Raw genomic sequence first — 20,404 nt, forward strand, 5'->3', positions numbered from 1 at the left:
GACATAATAAGCGATAATTTCCTTGATACCATCAATATAGTGACATCATGTGAATGGCCATGTATCCCCCGCAGATAGAGGCAAGAAGTAATCTGCAACAAAAATTCTGAAGGTTCCTGTAGTTTCCATGCAATCGTAGTTGGATTGACTTTTTGCATACACAGAATGTGGCGTTCATTGCGCTGCATGGAGGGCAATCTTCATACTTGGCTTTCGTTTTTCTATAATGACTTTGAGATTCTTGTGATTTACATTTGACATTTTAGAAAATAATAAATTTGCTCATGGGAATAACTGCATTTTATTTACCCTCAGACCATAAATCGTGCAATGAGTGGTAAGAAATCACAGTGAATTATGGCTGCACATATGTTTCAGGTCAAGGTGCACTTAATGTGGAGGGTGATGCTGAGCTCACGCTGGAGGACACGTAGCTTCTATCTCCTTGGTTCACTTTGATTTCTTTGAAACTGACACTTGTTTTACTTCTGATATCAGTCTGACCTGTAGACACAGATATGAGAGAAGACTGAGCTGTCACACTAACAAGCAAGACATTTTACGTCTCTTTAGCGGTGTCCTGAAAAGACAAATCTTTTATATTCAGATTTTTTTTGTGAATATGTAGAGCATGGTAGGTCCTAGAACTGAAATCCGGTCTAAAACCTTCTGAAGTGCCAGATTTATCTATGTGGCAAATTTGGAGCATATTCGTTCAGTTATTTGGTTGTAAACTAATCTTTGCTTTTGTGTTTGATTTGGGGCAGATTGGTTCCCGTCATTTGGTGGTAAATTACCATACTTTTGCGACTATAAGACGCACCTTATCATGAGACACACCCCTGCTTAAAACAGCAGAAAATAGGAAAAACATTTCTTACTTATTTAACCTTCCTTGGTGGTGTAAAGTGAAGAGGTCATTGTTACTAATATTAATGCACTAGGGTAAAATATGGAGGCATTAGATCTATTGTTACTATTTCTCTGCAGTGTGTATTATACACACAGCTCTGCTGCATATGCATACACTCTTTAGCAAGCGTTTCTCCTGCTAAAAAGTGTCTTATAGTCTGAAAAATATGGTAAACTAATTTTGTGTAATGTTTTCTGGAGAATATCTCTAGAACAGTAGATCCAAAAGATACGAAACCTGGTATAAAACCTTCCGAATTGTCTGAATTTGGCCCAGATAGGTCCAGTCGTCATATAAAGGTAAAACATGTTATGATAAACACAAAGTGACATTGCGGTATAAGGGTGCCCTTCAATGCTGCAGTATGGTAGCTTTCTCAGTTTTGCGTAAATAATAAATTCAGAAAATTGGAAGTGCACTATTGCTGTAGAAAACAGAGAAACACCACATTAAGGCAGTCCTACTCCCATCAGCATGAGGCTGCCCTATAAATTGTAGGCTTCTTAGTCAAGGAGAGGTGTCTTATCAGGACAGGGACCCAACAATGAAGGACGCCTTGATGATGGCTATTGGGCTTACTTATATTAGCCAATCTATGCACTAACTACCTTCTTTTTACTCTAATTTTTCTATAGCAATATTGTGGTTCTAATTTTCCAATATTCCATATGTAAATAATGTGCCATTTTTCTATTTTCTATGACAGTAATGCAATTCCAATTTTCTAAATATAATATTCTTAATATTTCAGAATGCAGTTCTATTTTCCCTTAGAATCATTGTCTTAGCTGGCACCTGTACACACTAGTTTGGATGTGCTGCTCAGTTTTTCTGTTTGACAAACCTGTCACAGTGGGCGATACGCACACTGTCGCGATTCCCCAGTTTTCCCTGGTGAAAGAGGGCGGTCACATGACCACATGTATGTTATGTGCATAATTGTGGTCACATGCCAACTAGTCTTATGTCGATCCTGTGACCTCTTGCTTCCTGCTCACTGGGCTATTGCTGGGCTATTATGGCTAGTCCACACATGATCACAATTATGCAAATCGTATACGTCCGACCACATGATCATCCATAATCACTGGGAATATTGGGTAATCGTGACAGTGTGCACAGCGCACATAGAATGACTGCAGACTTTTGTCGTAAGCCTGAAAACCCCCTTTATTGCAGATGTGGACTATAATACAGGTGTTAGGAATGGTAAGACCTTGGTGTGCCTGGATTTATATCACAACTAATCATGAGTGGCTCATTCACTATGTCAGAGATTTCAGAAATGTTTCTGACGTTTTTTCTAAGTACTCACTAGAGCCGGAGGACAAGGAGGAGGACGATGACCTGTTTGTTAGACTGCTCTCGCTTTGGTTTTGATTAGATGAAGGCATGAGACGAATGGCGCGCTCGCCAAGTGATTGTTTCACATTAAATCTTTCTGGAAGAGAAAAGAAATAAAATACAAAAGTACGAAAAAAAACATTTCAGTCATGATCTGCTACACAGAAATGCATTGTATCTATTCCGATCATTTTTGGATACTTTCCTGAGTGAAGCCTCTTACATGACTGTATTTCATACGCTGTAACTTGGATCTGGTATACGGACTTATAATGAAGCAAGATGCATCAGTATTGGAGAACATTTTGCTTTTGTATTTTCATTTATTGCTATTTTTATATTCAACAACAACTTTCTTGCTATAAATGCAAAAACTGATCAGATACTGAGGCATCCATATTATACGTACAGTCTATCTGTAAAATGGATCACCAGATATGGAAGAAAAATGTCGATGTGAATAGCTCTGTAGGTTTATATTAGTATCGTTCTTCAATCTGTATAACATGGAAGAAATATAAGTGACAAATACACCGGTGTGAAGGAGACCTTCAGTATATGCACAGGACTTATTTCTCAGGAACATTCGACTTGGAATCCGCATGAAGAAGCAGACAGAAAAATGAACACAATGCCCAGCAATGTATAAACGTCATGTCTTTTGCCACTTTTTAATCGCTTCGTGGTGCGAAAACGGTGAAGCAGTTAAAGGACATAACGTCCATTCTATGAGCGGCTTCGTTTGGAAGCCGCCTGCTCTCTAAAATTATAGAAAGATACTACTGGAAAAAAAAAAACTAACAGCACCGCCATCAAATTAATGGCTGTACTATACAGAGGTGTAATAGGTGCCAGTAGACATGCGGGGGGCCTTCACAGTACCTTCATCTACCTCTTAGAATTTTTTCCCATCCGGTTCTGTAGTGTAATAACGTTAGGGCACGCGTCTGCAGAATGAACTAGGATTTGTTGTAGTTTTCTCCACTGAAGATGAGGATAAAGGAATCCACAATCAAATCACTCTCCTGGCATCAGATCTCTGGTCCACAACATTTCTTTGTAGATCTGGATTGCAGCAATGATGTGCTGTGTGCACGTGGCCCTACAGTATAGGCCATGAGGATCATCATCAGGACAATGACATGACGGGGGGCTGGATGTGCAGGGATCAGTGGTGGACTTGGAGTGATACGGGATGCAGTATAGCTTTCTTTCAATAAGCTCGGATTTTCTCAGCAGGGAAATACCCATACATTTCTGCACTAAAATCCATTCAGTTTGACTGATTTGTCATCACTGGGTTGTGGCTGTTTCTGAATTTGATCTGGAAATTTTCTGCAGCAAATCTGATACATGTAAACCCACTTAAAGGCTTCATTAAGGCTAATTTCACACTAGCGTCGGTTCGGGGCCGTCGCGCTGCGTCGGCCCGACGCATACTGTGCAAGCGCCGCACAACGGGGGCAGCAGATGCTGTTTTTCCACGCATCAGCTGCCCCGACGCATACTGTGCAAGCACCGCACAACAGGGGCAGCAGATGCTGTTTTTCCACGCATCCGCTGCCCATTGTGAGGTGCGGGGAGGCGGGGGCAGAGTTCCGGCCGCGCATGCGCGGTCGGAAATGGCGGACCGTCGGCACAAAAAAACGTTACATGTAACTTTTTTGCTGTCGGCGGTCCGTCACAACTGTCGCCCGACGGTTGCGACGTGTGTCAATAAGTCGCAATGCGTCGCTAATGTTAGTCTATGGGGAAAAAACGCATCCTGCAGACGACTTTGCAGGATGCGTTTTTTCGCCAAAACGACGCATTGTGACGTATGCAAAAAAAACGCTAGTGTGAAAGTAGCCTAAGATGTCTGATTTTCACGTAATAATGCTATCTGTGTTTATCGTGGATAGTACTGGTACCTGGGATAGTTTAGAAAGCTATTCACATGTCTGTGAAAATTGGGGAGACATGTCCGATTTTCATCAGAGGGTCAGATAAAAATTGCCAATGCAATTAAATGGACTCAAATTTCTCCACGTATGAGAAAAATGGATGACACTCATTCTACACTCTGATCAAAATAATCAGTTCGTTTTTCTCACACGTGAAAAAACATACGTGTGAATGAGCCTTAATTATGATCTATCAAAAGGAAATTTTGTCAAATAGCAAAGCGAAATACAATTCACGGCGAGCACAATGCACACAGCTGTTTCTTGAAAGAAAAAGATGCTAAACCATTTTCCTTACTAAGGCTGGTGTCACACTGGTGTTTTAAACGGCCAAGTGCAATGCGATAAAAAATCGCATTGCACTCGGACCAATGTTCAGCTATGGGGCAGCTCCCACCAGCCGACTTTTTGTCGGCCGTTTTCCTCGGTCCGAGACAATCGCAGCATGCCGAGGAAAACTCTGGGCTCACTCGCACCCATATAAGACTATGGGTGAGTGAGACAACGCACATCACTTGGATATCATCCGAGTGATGTGCATTATAAGCGGACCCCGGCAATGGAGGAGATGGAGAAATTCATTTCTCCGCCTCCTCCGCAGCTGTGCTCCTATCCTCCCTGTGCGAGAGAATCGGAGCACAGACGCATGACACTCGGCTCCTGCTCTGCTGCGAGCATGAGCCGAGGGTCATTAGCATATCGCATCCGATGCTCTCGCATCGGATGCAATACGCCAGTGTGACGCCGGCCTAATACAAAGCCTCTTCTCCCACTACAAACATTCAGTCACGTGGCACCGTGTCTGCGTCTTACTCACTTGGGTCGGCAATCCTGTCCTGCTGTCTCTGCTGCAGGTGGATATCGAGCACTGCTTGCACCTTCTGCTTGTTGACGTCATTGTCTGGCTCGGCCAGGATTTCGCTCAGGGTGATATTGGATTTCACGGCTTTTGTTGCTGTAGACCGTGCCACCATAGGCAGGCCATCCTGGTAATGTCGATCTGTGAAGTCTACTTCATTGTCCTGGATGGTTTTGACCCTTAATAAAAGTTACAACTATGTATAAAATATAGGAACCTTGTACAATTTTCATTATGAGTCCTCTCCACTAACCTCATTCCTTGTGGATACATGCTATTGCTATATACAGAGTGTTAGAGAACCAGTCATATCTAGATTCAGAGGTAATCTTCAGTCACATTGTGATTATATCCTGTGTAGACAGTATACTGAAAGAGCGGATACAGGGAGAAAATTAAATTATATCCTCCCTGTAGCTACTTACTTCCAGTGATCGAGGCAGTGCAGATAACAGTCACCCCGGCTGTAATCACTCCCTTACACAATGATTAAAGGGAACCTGTCACCCCCCCAGGCGTTTGTAACTAAAAGAGCCACCTTGTGCAGCAGTAATGCTGCATTCTGACAAGGTGGCTCTTTTAGTTCTGGTCCCTGCCAACGCTGCAATAATCGCTTTTATAATGTGCCCCTCATACCTTGAAATCGCCAGGGGGGCAGGTCTTCCCCCCCCCCCCCCAACACAGACGCACCACAGCCGTCGCTCAGGGCGCCGCCTGCCCTTCCTTCATTAGCGTCCCCAGCGCCTGCACTGTAAATTCGAAGGGCAGTGCAACGGTGCATGCCCGGAAAAAAAAACTTACAGCGCAGGCGCCGGGGACGCTAATGAAGGAGGAGGCGGCGCGCAGAGGCCCTGAGTGACGGCTGTGGTGCGTCTGTGTTAGGGGGGAAAGACCTGCCCCCCTGGCGATTTCAAGGTATGAGGGGCACATTATAAAAGTGATTATTGCAGCGTTCGCAGGGACCAGAACTAAAAGAGCCACCTTGTCAGAATGCAGCATTAGTGCTGCACAAGGTGGCTCTTTTAGTTACAAACGCCTGGAGGGATGACAGGTTCCCTTTAACAGCCTGTGGTCACGATGTGACAAGACCCAACGGGGGTTGGTCAGCGGACGGTGCAACACACACAACGGGATGCAAATGGGGAGAGGAAGGCCTGTTGTGAATTTGGTTTTTGGGCTCCCCCGGTGGTCGCTGGTGGTACTGGACTTGTGTGCTTCACTTTCTCTGTTCACCTGTTTCCATCAGGATGTGGGAGTATCCTATTTAGCCTTGCTGCTCAGTTATTCTAGTGCCGGCCATCAATGTAACCAGAGCCTTTCTGTTGCATGTTCCTGCTTCTAGACTACTATCAGCTAAGTTGGACTCTTAGTCCTAAGTTTGTTTGCATTTTTGTTCCAGTTCACAGTTATGTTATGTTTCTGTAGCTGGAAGCTCTTGTGGGCCGAAATTACCACTCCGGTGTCATGAGTTGATACATGAGTCTTAAAGTAATTTCTGGATGGTATTTTAATAGGGTTTTCAGCTGACCGTGAAGTTCCCTATTGTATCTTCTTACTATCTAGTAAGCGGACCTCGCTTTGCTGAACCTACCTTCATACTGCGTATGTCTTTTCCTCTGAACTCACCGTCAATATATGTGGGGGGCTTCTGTCTCCTTTTTGGGGGAATTTCCCTAGAGGTAAGCCAGGTCTGTTTTTTCCTCTATTAGGGTTAGTTAGTTCTCCGGCTGGCGCTAGGCGTCTAGGGATAAAACGCAGGTACGCCACCCGGCCACTGTTAGTTGTGTGGTAGGTTTAGCTCACGGTCAGCTCGAGATTCCATCACCCAAGAGCTAGTCTGTTATTTAAGTTCTCTGACGTTCCCTTGCCATTGGGAACCATGACAAAGGCCCTACCGATAGGCAAATGAGGGATGGTCACCACTTGAGCTCAATCCTGAGCCTATCCCTGCACTCCCCTACCACCCTAAGTGGGTTCTTCCCCCCACTGCAGTCAGGAACCTCGTCCCTCGCTGTCACCTAGCACTGCCCTCGTCAGTGCACTGGCGGGCAAGGGGCACTAGCGTCACTACTGCAGATAGTACCACACGGGACAGTGACAAACACGAAAGGGACAAGGAATAAACACAACACTTAGGCTATGTGCCCATGTTGCGGATTTCTGTGCAGATTTTTCAGCTCAGTGTTTGAAAAATACGCAGGTAAAACGCACTGTGGGTTACCCGCGGATTTACCACAGATTTGCAGCGTTTTTTGTGCGGATTTCACCTGCGGATTCCTATTGAGGAGCAGGTGTAAAATGCTGCTTGGTACATTAAACCTGATGGAAAACTGCTGCAAATCCGCAATGTGTGCACATACCCTCAGCTTCCATACACCGGTGCAAAGCTCCACACCGCAGATGACACAGAAACAGGACTCCAAACACCAGAAGTAGCTGACACCAGAGAGCTGCAACTGCACGGCTTGTCTCCATAAAGAAACTCTGTCACCAACAGTCAGCTGATGTATCAGGTGATCATTTAAAGGATGGTGGGAGTGGTTACCACCCACATCAGTTGCTCAGCAGTTACAGCACATTGCCAGCAGGGAAAAACTGACATTAACCCTCACTGTGCTAAAAGGAAAAAAGCTACATTTAAAACAGTGGAACCAGAGTTGCCACAAATCCAAAAATGGATCGTGACACCTGCGCTACAGAGCATCTGTACAGAAAAGGCTGTCAGTCAGTGTCAGGGAGTGATTGCAGTTGCGGTGACTGTGACCGCCCTATGCATCGCCTCGATCACTGGAAGCAAGTGGCTACAGGGAGGTTATAACTTCATTTTCTCCCTGTATCCGCTCTGTAAATACGTCAGATACACAGGATATAAACACAATGTAGCTACAGATTACCACTATACCTGCAGGTAAGGAGCTTTTCAAAACCTGACAAGTTCCCATTAAGGACGCTGATAAAAAGATGATAGCAATTCACATATTAATCCAGAATGATTGCACTAGGACTAGTAGTAATCTGAATTTATATGATGTTGTACATGTGGTTGTACTTATTGGTGTGGTATTAGTCAGAAATAAATAACTTGGAGGTGACGCGCTTCTGTCAGCACCAACCTGCACGTTTTTCAATTTTGTTCTAGACAACAGTATCACAACATAAGGCTTTGGATACATGGTGACTATGTTCAAACTATAGGAGCTTTCAATCGAGCATTACGACTAATTGGCTTTTGTGTGACTATTTTAGAGCATTGATTGGCCTGTAAAAAAAAAAAAAAAAAAGGCGAGAACAGGCAAGTATCATGCATGGCATAAGTTGTATACCTTTATATTGAAAGCTAAAAGGGCTGTGTGACTTACAGCAAACATTTTTGACAGTTGTTGTACAAAGACAACCCATAAGTGAATAGCCTCCCTGATCGTTTATTTCATAGTATCAACTTCATACAAATGATAAATGTGCATATTAACCCTTAATTATCAATGAGTTCTGCTATCCTGTTCACGTTAGGAGACTGACTGGCCCATGGAAGCTCCCAGATGACTTCTCTGCCAGTCTTAGGTCTTTTCGTCAGTTGTGGCAGAGCTCTATCATCCATGAACAAAGTGGCTGTTGTGTTTAGCAAATGAGAATATTGAGGTCTTTGTCCATCATTCTTAGATGGGCAGCTGAACAAAATGTGGCATAATACCACAACCGCATCCAAGACTTCACCCGTGCTTCCTCCATACACTGGTACTCTCTACCACAACGCATCAGACTCTTGCCTACCATAGAAACCTTCAAAAAAAACCTGAAGACTCACCTCTTCCGACAAGCCTACTTCCTGCAGTGACTCTCAACCTACTGAACCGCCGCACGACCAGCTCTATCCTCTCCTAGTGTATCCTCACCCTTCACCTGCAGACTGTGAGCCCTCGTGGGCAGGGTCCTCCTTCCTTCTGTACCTGTTCGTGCCTTGTTTTTTGCTCATGTTTATTGTATTTGTCTATATTTGCCCCCTTTTCACATGTAAAGCGCCATGGAATAAATGGCGCTATAAAAAATGTATAACAATAATCCCACAGAACATGTCTGGGCAACTGTCTGATCATGATAAAAGGTGACAGCCATGAAAACCCGCTTTCCATGGAGAGCTTTGAGATTATTTGTGTCACGTAAAATATTCCACAGGTCAAGATAGCGGAAATCTTTCTTGTCCGACTGGAGCAAGCAATGTATCAACTAAACTTTAATATGAATATCTGGTGTTTGTATCAAGTGGATATTGTAAAATAAAGGTACTGGGGCAGATTTATCAAAAATGTCTAACTCTTAGTTCAACCTTAACCCTAGTCAGTCTTAAAATGCACCAGATTTGACAAAGTGGTTCATGCGGCTTTATAAATCTGGCGTATTTTAAGACTATTATTTGGCTGACTAGGTGCCAGAAATGTACACCACAATATCAGCGTACAGTACTGCACGATAGGTCATACCTATTTTCAGCTCGACCAAACTCCTGCTTGAGCAAAACACAGATATTTTCAAAGAAATCATAGCAAATATGATGCAAGTCATGACAGACAGGTTTTGGTAAAGTTTGGGACAAAATTATGGCACATTTAACTTTATGAATCTGCCCCATCTTCAAAAAAATCATGGAGTCAATTCTCTCAGGAGGTCATTAGATGTGATGTGCAGTCAGCAGGACCCCCACACCAGAAGGTTAAAGGGGGGTTGTCTGCGACTTAGATATTCAAGTGAATTTAGGAACTTTGATTTGACTGTAAAGTCCCAGACCGGTTGCATGCAGTGATATCTAGGGCGGCAAAGTTGTCTCCTAAATCATATATACCATGCATCTCCTGTATCAAAAGGCCTTAAAATATAAATTATAATGAATGTAAGTAATGAATAGGCAAAGTGTATGTAAAGCATATAGCTGTAGCTTTTATACTACTGTCCTTGACTTGGAAATCTAAAAGGATACCCCAAACATTTGCAGCAGGGTTGTCAACTGTCTTGAAATTTCTGGACAGTCCATAAAAGCACCTTTTTTTTTTTTTCTTTTTTTTTTTTTACAGTCTATAATTTGGTAATTGCTAATTTGGTAATTGCTACTATGGTCTTCATATCAGCGTTTTCACCTACAGACACACTACAGTGCAAACGTTTCAGGCAGCTGTCGAAAAAAATGCTTCTAAGTATGAATGGTTTAAAAAATAGAAATGTTGTTAATTCATTGTTATCAATTAAGAAAATGCAGTGAACAAAAAAGAGAAATCTAAATCAAATCAATATTGGGTGGGCTCACCCATTATCTTCGAGACATCAATACTTCTAGGTGCACTCGCACACAGTTTGTGAAGAAACTCACCAGGAAGGATGTTACAAACGACTTGGAGAACCAACCACAGATCTGTGCATGTAGACTTATACACACCTGTCTGTTCATGTAATCCCAAACAGATTTGATGATGTTGAGATCAGGACTCTGTGAGGCCATATAATCACTAGGACTCCTTGTTTTGCTTTATACTGGAGATAGTTATTTTTTCTGTATGCTTGGGGTTGTTGTCTTGCTGCATAATACATTTGGAGACAGTCAGACGCCTCCCTGATGGTGCTGCATAATGAATAAGTATTAACCAGTTTTTTTCAGCATTGAGGACACCATTAATCCTGACAATCTCCAATTTTATAGGCTGAAATGCAGTATCCAACTTGAAGGGAACCTCCACCATGTTTCACTGCTGCCTGAAGACACCATATTTTCAGCAATAGTTGAGTCACTTGGCCTTGTTTCCATGTTTAAGGTATGGTTTTAGTCCAGAATTCTCTGAGCAATAAATGAGTGCAGCTGGGTACCACTGGTTGCTCCCAGTTCTGAACTGATGTAATTGCTGGACATCTTCCAATTTCGAAGGGATACAAGAATGATGTGTCTTTCATCTGCTGTACTAAGTTTCATTGACCGGCCACTGCGTCTACAGTCCTTAGTGTTGCCCATTTCTTGCTGTTTCATCTACAGAACATGAACAGCGCATCCTGATGGCACAGGCTGCTTTGAAATTTATGCCTAAAAAAACTTTGCTGATGCAGTATAGCTACCTTGTGTTTTGTTGCTAAGCTCAGCCTCAGCCTCCTCACTTTTGTAACTATTTCTCACTGTTAAAGCTTCCTACACAGCTGTTTGTTTCAGTTAATGACTGTGTTTCTACCTCCATATGAAAATGATCATTATCACCTGCTTACTGCTTAGTATAAATTACTTATACATCTGACTATAATCCTACATCTCTCTGACTTTTTTTTATCTGAATCTACAAGAATTGATGCTCTTTTGAACATGAGTGGTCACACCAAATATTGGTTTGATTTAGATTTCTCTTTGGTTTATTCACTTTGCATTTCATTAATTAATAAACATGACTTATGAACACTTTCTTTTTAAGGCATTTTTACTTTGCATCATTTTTTCCACACCTGACTAAAACTATTGTACAGTATCAATGTATGTATGTCTTTATGTATGTGAAAAAAATGTTGGCTGTGAATGATTTCGGTATAAGTTGTCCAGAAAATATAAAAAGAAAAAAGTTGTCTCCCTGTTCCCCCACTGCTCTCCAGACTTCCTAATGAATAGCAGGTAATATCCTCCACTGCTTGGCAGAACTGGCATACCCCGGTTTACAGTAGACAACAAGGAACGCCATTAACACATTGTCTTCATTGTCCTCCTGAAGCGGTGCTCCTGTATTTTGGGGACGGGCACCACTAGCACAGCTCACCTTCTGTGCGTTAACATTACATAGATTTCTTGCACCAGGATTTCAGCTGCTCCAGGTTTGCAGTGTATTGTCCCATCGATTAATTCCTTGGAAACATTTAGTTTCTTCTTCATGAAGAACTGAGAAGATAACAGAAGGATTAGAGTCTTACCCTGCCTGTGTCAGAGCGTGAAGAATGGGGAGCTCTTACCTTCTCTATTAGTGACCAGTTCCCTAATTTTGCAGGGAGTGAAGTTCCATTGTCAAACGAATGCATCTGGATGTCATCGGGGTAATACCAGGAGAAGATCTCTGCAGTGGTATATCCATTCGAGAGGTCTCTAAGTAAGCAATACTATTAATTAGCCCTGGGACAAATTAGCTCACAGGACCCTGGTCCATTGGCTACGTACGTAATCTATGGGCACTGGACGGGAGTAGCGAGAACCGCCTCTTACCTCCCGGGATCCCCGGCTCTTCCGTATCATCATTGCGGAGTGATACATGTGAGGTCTAACTAGGCTGGCTAATCAAGAGAAGAGCAGAGGATGCAATCAGGTAAGAAGTGATTCTCGCCGCTCCCGTCCAGCAATCTTAGACTACTGAATGGAGCATGGGCCTGGAAATCGATTTGTGAACATAGGACCGTATGTGGTCATTAAAGGGGTCTATAGCATAACCCTGGTAATTGGAGGTTAACAAGTGTTTGATAATATTATTCCTTTCCTATTTATGTCAGGTCATTTATATGGTGACAACATATTCTGTGGCGCAGGGTATCAGTCCCTGTACACAACAATGAGGCTCCTGCTACTCAGCCAATCTCAGACTCATGGTGGGGTCCCACTGGCTACAAATCACTTCTAACGACCGTCTATGCCGTAACCTGCACACCGTGACCAATCGTAGAAACAATTACCCTGAATAGTAGGGAAGGACATGCAAACTCCGTGAAGAAGTTGCCCTAATTTCAAGGTTCAAGGATTTAAAGAGTATTCCCATCTCCAAGATCCTATCCCAATATGTAATAGGTGTTAGGCTGTGTGCAAACACTGCTGATTTTTTGCATTTTTTTTCTCGTTTTTCCCCCATAAAAACGCTATAAAACCGCAAAAAAACAGCATACAATATGCATCCCATCATTTAGAATGAATTCCGCAATTTTTGTGCACATGATGCGTTTTTTCCGTGAAAAAAACGCATCGCGGTAAAAAACGCAGCATGTTCATTAATTTTGCGGGTTTTTTGCGGATTTCCCACTATAAAATGCATTGGGAAATGTCCGGAAAAAAAACGCACCAAAACCGCGGCAAAAACGCATGCAGATTTCTTGCAGAAAATTTCAGGTTTTTCTCAGGAATTTTCTGCAAGAAATCCTAACATGTGCACATAGCCTAATAATAATAACATATTAACATAGTATTTAAGGTTGAAGGAAGACTTTAAGTCCATCTAGTTTAACCCATAGCCTAACCTAACATGCCCTAACATGTTGATCTAGGGGAAGGCAAAAAAAACCATGTGGCAAAGAGTAAGCTCCACATTGGGGAAAAAAAATCCTTCCCGACTCCACATATGGCAATCAGACTAGTTCCCTGGATCAACGCCCTATCAAGGAATCTAGTGTAACATTATACTTTTCCAGAAAGGTATCCAGTCCCCTCTTAAATTTAATTAATGAATCACTCATTACAACATCATACGGCAGAGAGTTCCATAGTCTCACTGCTCTTACAGTAAAGAATCCGCGTCTGTTATTATGCTTAAACCTTCTTTCCTCCAGACGTAGAAGATGCCCCCTTGTCCCTGTCTCAGGTCTATGATTAAAAAGATCATCAGAAAGGTCTTTGTACTGTCCCCTCATATATTTATACATTAAAATAAGATCACCCCTTAGTCTTCGTTTTTCCAAACTAAATAGCCCCAAGTGTAATAACCTATCTTGGTATTGCAGACCCCCCAGTCCTCTAATAACCTTGGTCGCTCTTCTCTGTACCCGCTCCAGTTCAGCTATGTCTTTCTTATACACCGGAGACCAGAACTGTGCACAGTATTCTAAGTGTGGTCGTACTAGTGACTTGTATAGAGGTAAAATTATGTTCTCCTCATGAGCATCTATGCCTCTTTTAATGCATCCCATTATTTTATTTGCCTTTGTAGCAGCTGCCTGACACTGGCCACTAAACGTGAGTTTGTCATCCACCCATACACCCAGGTCTTTTTCATTGACAGTGACAGTTTTGCCCAATATACTAAAATGCTTGTGCATGCCCTCATCATCTCCCGCCTCGAATACAGCAACATCATTTTCTGTGGCATCCCTGCTAACACTCTCGCACCCATCCAGTCCGTCCTTAACTCTGCTGCCCAATTAATTCATCTCTCTCCTCGCTACTCCTCCGCTTCTCCCCTCTGCAAATCTCTTCACTGGCTCCCATTCCCTCAGCGTATCCAGTTCAAATTACTAATACTGACCTACAAAGCCATCCAAAACCTGTCTCCTCCATACAGTGCCTACAAGTAGTATTCAACCCCCTGCAGATTTAGCAGGTTTAAGGTACCGTCACACTAAACGATATCGCTAGCGATCCGTGACGTTGCAGCGTCCTCGCTAGCGAGATCGTTTAGTTTGACACGCAGCAGCGATCAGGATCCTGCTGTGATGTCGCTGGTCGCTGAATAAAGTCCAGAACTTTATTTGGTCGTCCGATCGCCGTGTATCGTTGTGTTTGACACCAAAAGCAACGATACCAGCGATGTTTTACACTGGTAACCAGGGTAAACATCGGGTTACTAAGCGCAGGGCCGCGCTTAGTAACCCGATGTTTACCCTGGTTACCAGCGTAAAAGTAAAAAAAACAAACAGTACATACTTACATGCGCGTCCCCCAGCGTCTGCTTCCTGCTCTGACTGAGATCCGGCCCTAAAGTGAAAGTGAAAGCACAGCGGTGACGTCACCGCTCTGCTGTTAGGGCCGGAGCTCAGTCAGTGTCAGGAAGCAGAGGCTGGGGGCGTGCAGGTGAGCATGTACTGTTTGTTTTTTTTACTTTTACGCTGGTAACCAGGGTAAACATCGGGTTACTAAGCGCGGCCCTGCGCTTAGCAACCCGATGTTTACCCTGGTTACCCGGGGACCTCGGCATCGTTGGTCGCTGGAGAGCGGTCTGTGTGACAGCTCTCCAGCGATCAAACAGCGACGCTGCAGCGATCGGCATCGTTGTCGCTATCGCTGCAGCGTCGCTTAATGTGACGGTACCTTTACACATTTGGAATTAACTTGGCATTGTGACATTTGGACTGTAGATCAGCCTGGAAGTGTGAAATGCACTGCAGCAAAAAAGAATGTTATTTCTTTGTTTATTTTTTTTTAAATTGTGAAAAGTTTTTTCAGAGGGTCATTTATTATTCAACCCCTCAACCCACCAGAATTCTGTTTGGTTCCCCTAAAGTATTAAGAAGTAGTTCAGGCACAAAGAACAATGAGCTTCACATGTTTGGATTAATTATCTCTTTTTCCAGCCTTTTCTGACTATTTAAGACCCTCCCCAAACTTGTGAACAGCACTCATACATGGTCAACATGGGAAAGACAAAGGAGCATTCCAAGGCCATCAGAGACAAGATCGTGGAGGGTCACAAGGCTGGCAAGGGGTACAAAACCCTTTCCAAGGAGTTGGGCCTACCTGTCGCCACTGTTGGGAGCATCATCCGGAAGTGGAAGGCTTATGGAACAACTGTTAGCCTTCCACGGCCTGGACAGCCTTTGAAAGTTTCCTCCCGTGCCGAGGCCAGGCTTGTCCGAAGAGTCAAGGCTAACCCAAGGACAACAAGGAAGGAGCTCCGAGAAGATCTCATGGCAGTGGGGACATTGGTTTCAGTCAATACCATGAGTAACGTACTCCACCGCAATGGTCTCCGTTCCAGACGAGCCCGTAAGGTACCTTTACTTTCAAAGCGTCATGTCAAGGCTCGTCTACTCATGCTCATGATCACTTGGAGGACTCTGAGACTGACTGGTCCAAGGTTCTCTGGTCTGATGAGACCAAGATCGAGATCTTTGGTGCCAACCACACACGTGATGTTTGGAGACTGGATGGCACTGCATACGACCCCAAGAATACCATCCCTACAGTCAAGCATGGTGGTGGCAGCATCATGCTGTGGGGCTGTTTCTCAGCCAAGGGGCCTGGCCATCTGGTCCGCATCCATGGGAAGATGGATAGCACGGCCTACCTGGAGATTTTGGCCAAGAACCTCCGCTCCTCCATCAAGGATCTTAAGATGGGTCGTCATTTCATCTTCCAACAAGACCACGACCCAAAGCACACAGCCAAGAAAACCAAGGCCTGGTTCAAGAGGCAAAAAATCAAGGTGTTGCAGTGGCCTAGTCAGTCTCCTGACCTTAACCCAATTGAAAACTTGTGGAAGGAGCTCAAGATTAAAGTCCACATGAGACACCCAAAGAACCTAGATAACTTGGAGAAGATCTGCATGGAGGAGTGGGCCAAGATAACTCCAGAGACCTGTGCCGGCCTGATCAGGTCTTATAAAAGATGATTATTAGCTGTAATTGCAAACAAAGGTTATTCCACAAAATATTAAACCTAGGGGTTGAATAATAATTGACCCACACTTTTATGTTCAAAATTTATAAAAATTTAACTGAGCAACAAAACTTTTTGGTTTGTAAGATTTATGCATCTGTTAATAAATCCTGCTCTTGTTTGAAGTTTGAAGGCTCTAACTTATTTGCATCTTACTAAACCTGCTAAATCTGCAGGGGGTTGAATACTACTTTTAAGGCCCCGTCTCACATAGCGAGATCGCTAGCGAGATCGCTGCTGAGTCACAAGTTTTGTGACGCAACAGCGACCTCCATAGCGATCTCGCTATGTGTGACACGTACCAGCGATCAGGCCCCTGCTGCGAGATCGCTGGTCGTGTCGGAATGGCCTGGACCTTTTTTTGGTCGTTGAGGCCCCGCTGACATTGCTGAATCGGTGTGTGTGACACCGATCCAGCGATGTCTTCACTGGTAACCAGGGTAAACATCGGGTTACTAAGCGCAGGGCCGCGCTTAGTAACCCGATGTTTACCCTGGTTACCAGCGTAAATGTAAAAAAAAACAAACACTACATACTCGCCTTCTGATGTCCGTCAGGTCCCTTGCCGTCTGCTTCCTGCTCTCACTGACTGCCGGCCGTACAGTGAGAGCAGAGCGCAGCAGTGACGTCACCGCTGCGCTCTCAGTGTACGGCGGCTCAGTCAGAGCAGGAAGCAGACGGCAAGGGACCTGGACACCGAAAGGCGAGTATGTAGTGTTTGTTTTTTTTGGTAACCAGGGTAAACATCGGGTTACTAAGCGCGGCCCTGCGCTTAGTAACCCGATGTTTACCCTGGTTACCGGGTGCTGCAGGGGGACTTCGGCATCGTTGATGACAGTTTCAACGATGCCGAAGTCGTTCCCCTGATCGTTGGTCGCTGGGGAGAGCGGTCTGTGTGACAGCTCCCCAGCGACCACACAGCGACTTACCAACGATCACGGCCAGGTCGTATCGCTGGTCGTGATCGTTGGTAAATCGCTTAGTGAGACGGGGCCTTTAGGCACTGTACATCTCTGAACTAATCTCCCGATATCTTCCCTCACCTAATCTCCAGTCCTCCTTCTCTCCACACTTATTCGCTCCTCACCTGACCTCCTCCAAGACTTCTCCCGCATATCCCCCATCCTCTGGAATTCTTTGCCCCAACACGTCCGACTATCAACCACACTCAGACAGAACCTGAAAACCCACCTCTTCAGGAAAGCCTACAGCCTGCACTGACCCCGCTGCCTCCTCATCACTACTGAAGCTACCACCTCACCAACACCGGAGCTCCTGCAACCCTCAACCTATTGTCTCCTTCCCCACCATCCTGTAGAATGTAAGCCCGCAAGGGCAGGGTCATCACCCCTCTGTATCAGGCTGTAATTGTTAGTTTGCTTACTGTAAGTGATATCTGTAACTTGTATGTAACCTGTAACCCCTTCTCATGTACAGCACCATGGAATCAATGGTGCTATATAAATAAATAATAATAATGTACAGGGGGCACTATGGCTCCATATACAGGGGACCAGGGCCAACATCAGGGCATTATTGCCCTGACTGGCGTATGGGGCCCAGTAGGCAGAGGGGGCCCGCATCGGGCCCCGTCTCATCTGCTCACCAGACCCCTACCGGCAGGCTAACCCGGGCCCTTAGCGGTGCTGCGGCAGTTTAACGCTATAGTTAACAGCCGCCAGCCAATCGGAGGCTGGCAGCTGATGTCAGCCACAGCGCGCATGTCGCCGACGTCTGACTTTGTCAGTTGCCGACGTCTGACTTTGTCAGTCGCCGGTGAGTGCGTGCTTCAGCTGCGTGGAGGGAGCTTTGCTGCAGGAGCGTGGCCAGGTAAGAAGAACTTTTAATTTATTGAGAGCGGCGATCCGGGGGGCCCGAGGCGGCAGAAGGCTGGACACGGGGGCGGCAAACGCTGACAGCGGCATTTAACCGACGCTTCCGGTCGCGCGGCCAGAAATGAGCGCATCGCCGACCCCTGTCACATGATCGGCAATGCGTCAGGATGGTAACCATAGAGGTCCTTGAGACATCTATGGTTACTGATGCCGGCCTGCTTTGAGCGCCCCCCTGTGGTCGGCGCTCATAGCAAGCCTGCATTTCAGCTACATAGCAGTGATCTGATGATCGCTGCTATGTAGCAGAGCCGATCAGGCTATGCCAGCTTCTATTCTCCCATGAAGGCTATTGAAGCATTTGAAAAAGTAAAAGAAAATGTTTAAAAATATGGAAAAAATATATAAAAGTTTAAATCACCCCCCCCCCTTCGCCCCATCCAAAATAAAACAAAAAAAATCAAATATACACATATTTGGTATCGTCGCGTTCAGAATCGCCCGATCTATCAATAAAAAAAGCATTAACCTGATCGCTAAACAGCGTATCGAGAAAAAAATTTGAAACGCTAGAATTACTTTTTTTGCATTAAAATGCAATAACAGGCGATCAAAAGAACGTATCCGCACAAAAGTGTTATCATTAAAAACGTCAGCTCAGCACGCAAAAAATAAGCCCTCTCCCGGCCCCAGATCACGACAAATGGAGACGCTACGGGTATCGGAAAATGGCGCTTTTTTTTTTTTTTTAGCAAAGTTTTGAATTTTTTTTTCACCACTTAGATAAAAAATAACCTAGTCATGTTAGGTGTCTATGAACTCGTACTGACCTGGAGAATCATAATGGTAGGTCAGTTTTAGCATTTAGTGAACCTAGCAAAAAAGCCAAACAAAAAACAAGTGTGGGATTGCACTTTTTTTGCAATTTCGCCACACTTGGAATTTTTTTCCCGTTTTCTAGTACGAGACATTGTAAAACCAATGGTGTCGTTCAAAAGTACAACTCGTCCCGCAAAAAATAAGCCTTCACATGGCCATATGGACGGAAAAATAAAAAGGTTATGGCTCTGGGAAGGAGGGGAGCGAAAAACGTAAAAACGAAAAAGGGCCAGGCGGGAAGGGGTTAAAAATTGAAAAAAATAAAAATATACCTAAATTGTATTGCATATTTTAACAAATGTTTAATAGGTTACAGCAGAGTAGGGCCCGGACAAAAGTGTCTACCGTGTTGTGGTGGCGGCTTAAAAAATCTTTTGGCCAAAACAAAAGCTGCCGGTTATATGTGTGATTGGTGATGGGAAGTGTTCTGTGTGATTGGTGAGAACTGAGAAGTGCAGTGTTCCCAAGAGAGGGCGGTGGGATTGTGGACGGTCCGAGGGGTGGAGCCTGGGCGGAGTCTCAGGGGGGCCCGGACATGTTGCCAGTATGGGGCACCAGTTTCTAGTGGCAGGCAGCCCTGTAGGGGCCTCTAGGACCCTCCCTCCCAGGATCCCCGGTCTGTATGGGACAATCCCTGCTGTAAGGGGTTAATCACTGACCGCACAGGGCCTGACAGGAGACGCCGCAGCGCTGTGCCCCGGCCGGGCTGGCGCCCACACACCGAGATACCGCGAGGCCGCACGCTGGGAGCTGTAGTTCCCCATAGCAGGAGAACCACATCTCGCCCCCAGCATTCCCTGCAGATACCTTCGGAAGTTCTTGGGGGAGAAGCTGAGGTCCAGGCTCTGCAGCCATTTCAGCACGTCTCTGGGGGCCCCGCTCTTTTTCGGGTCCTCGGAATATGACGTCATTATGACCGGACACGCCGCTTCTGCCACCGCACCGGAAAGTCAGCGTTCTGTGTAACCGGGCAACCGTTACTATGACTACGGCTGTATACCAATGAGGGACCCTGCCCTCTGCCGATGACGTCATCAGTGTGGGGCGGGCTCATTGTTATCACATGACGCAGAGACAGATAACATCCAGCTTCATATTGGAGTGTGCAGCCATGAGCGCCCCCTGCTGTCTGTGCACGTAATTACCCCGCAGGGAAGGATCGGCTTGTATGTAGCCGGTCAGCTCGGTCTCTTAACCCTTTCATTGCAGGATAGTTTCTTGAGCTGCGTTTTTTTTTGCTTGGATTATGTCCCTGTAGGATGGGACTTTTTATGTATG

The 20,404-nt window shown here is 44.9% G+C and overlaps 1 protein-coding gene across 1 annotated transcript; it reads right to left on the reverse strand.

Annotated features, from left to right (window-relative positions):
* Positions 1 to 285: 285 nt before the first annotated feature.
* SPATA4 (spermatogenesis associated 4) lies at positions 286 to 20,151 on the reverse strand. The gene is made up of 6 exons (XM_077279538.1): positions 19,934 to 20,151; positions 12,023 to 12,152; positions 11,833 to 11,951; positions 5,018 to 5,238; positions 2,229 to 2,354; positions 286 to 504 (listed from the first exon to the last, which is right to left on the reverse strand). Exons 1-6 carry the CDS (start codon positions 20,035 to 20,037, stop codon positions 380 to 382), a joined length of 825 nt encoding a protein of 274 aa, XP_077135653.1. The 5' UTR covers positions 20,038 to 20,151; the 3' UTR covers positions 286 to 379.
* Positions 20,152 to 20,404: the final 253 nt, after the last annotated feature.

The sequence above is a fragment of the Ranitomeya variabilis genome, chromosome 1, assembly GCF_051348905.1.
Source record: "Ranitomeya variabilis isolate aRanVar5 chromosome 1, aRanVar5.hap1, whole genome shotgun sequence".
NCBI classification, from domain to species: Eukaryota; Metazoa; Chordata; class Amphibia; order Anura; family Dendrobatidae; genus Ranitomeya; species Ranitomeya variabilis.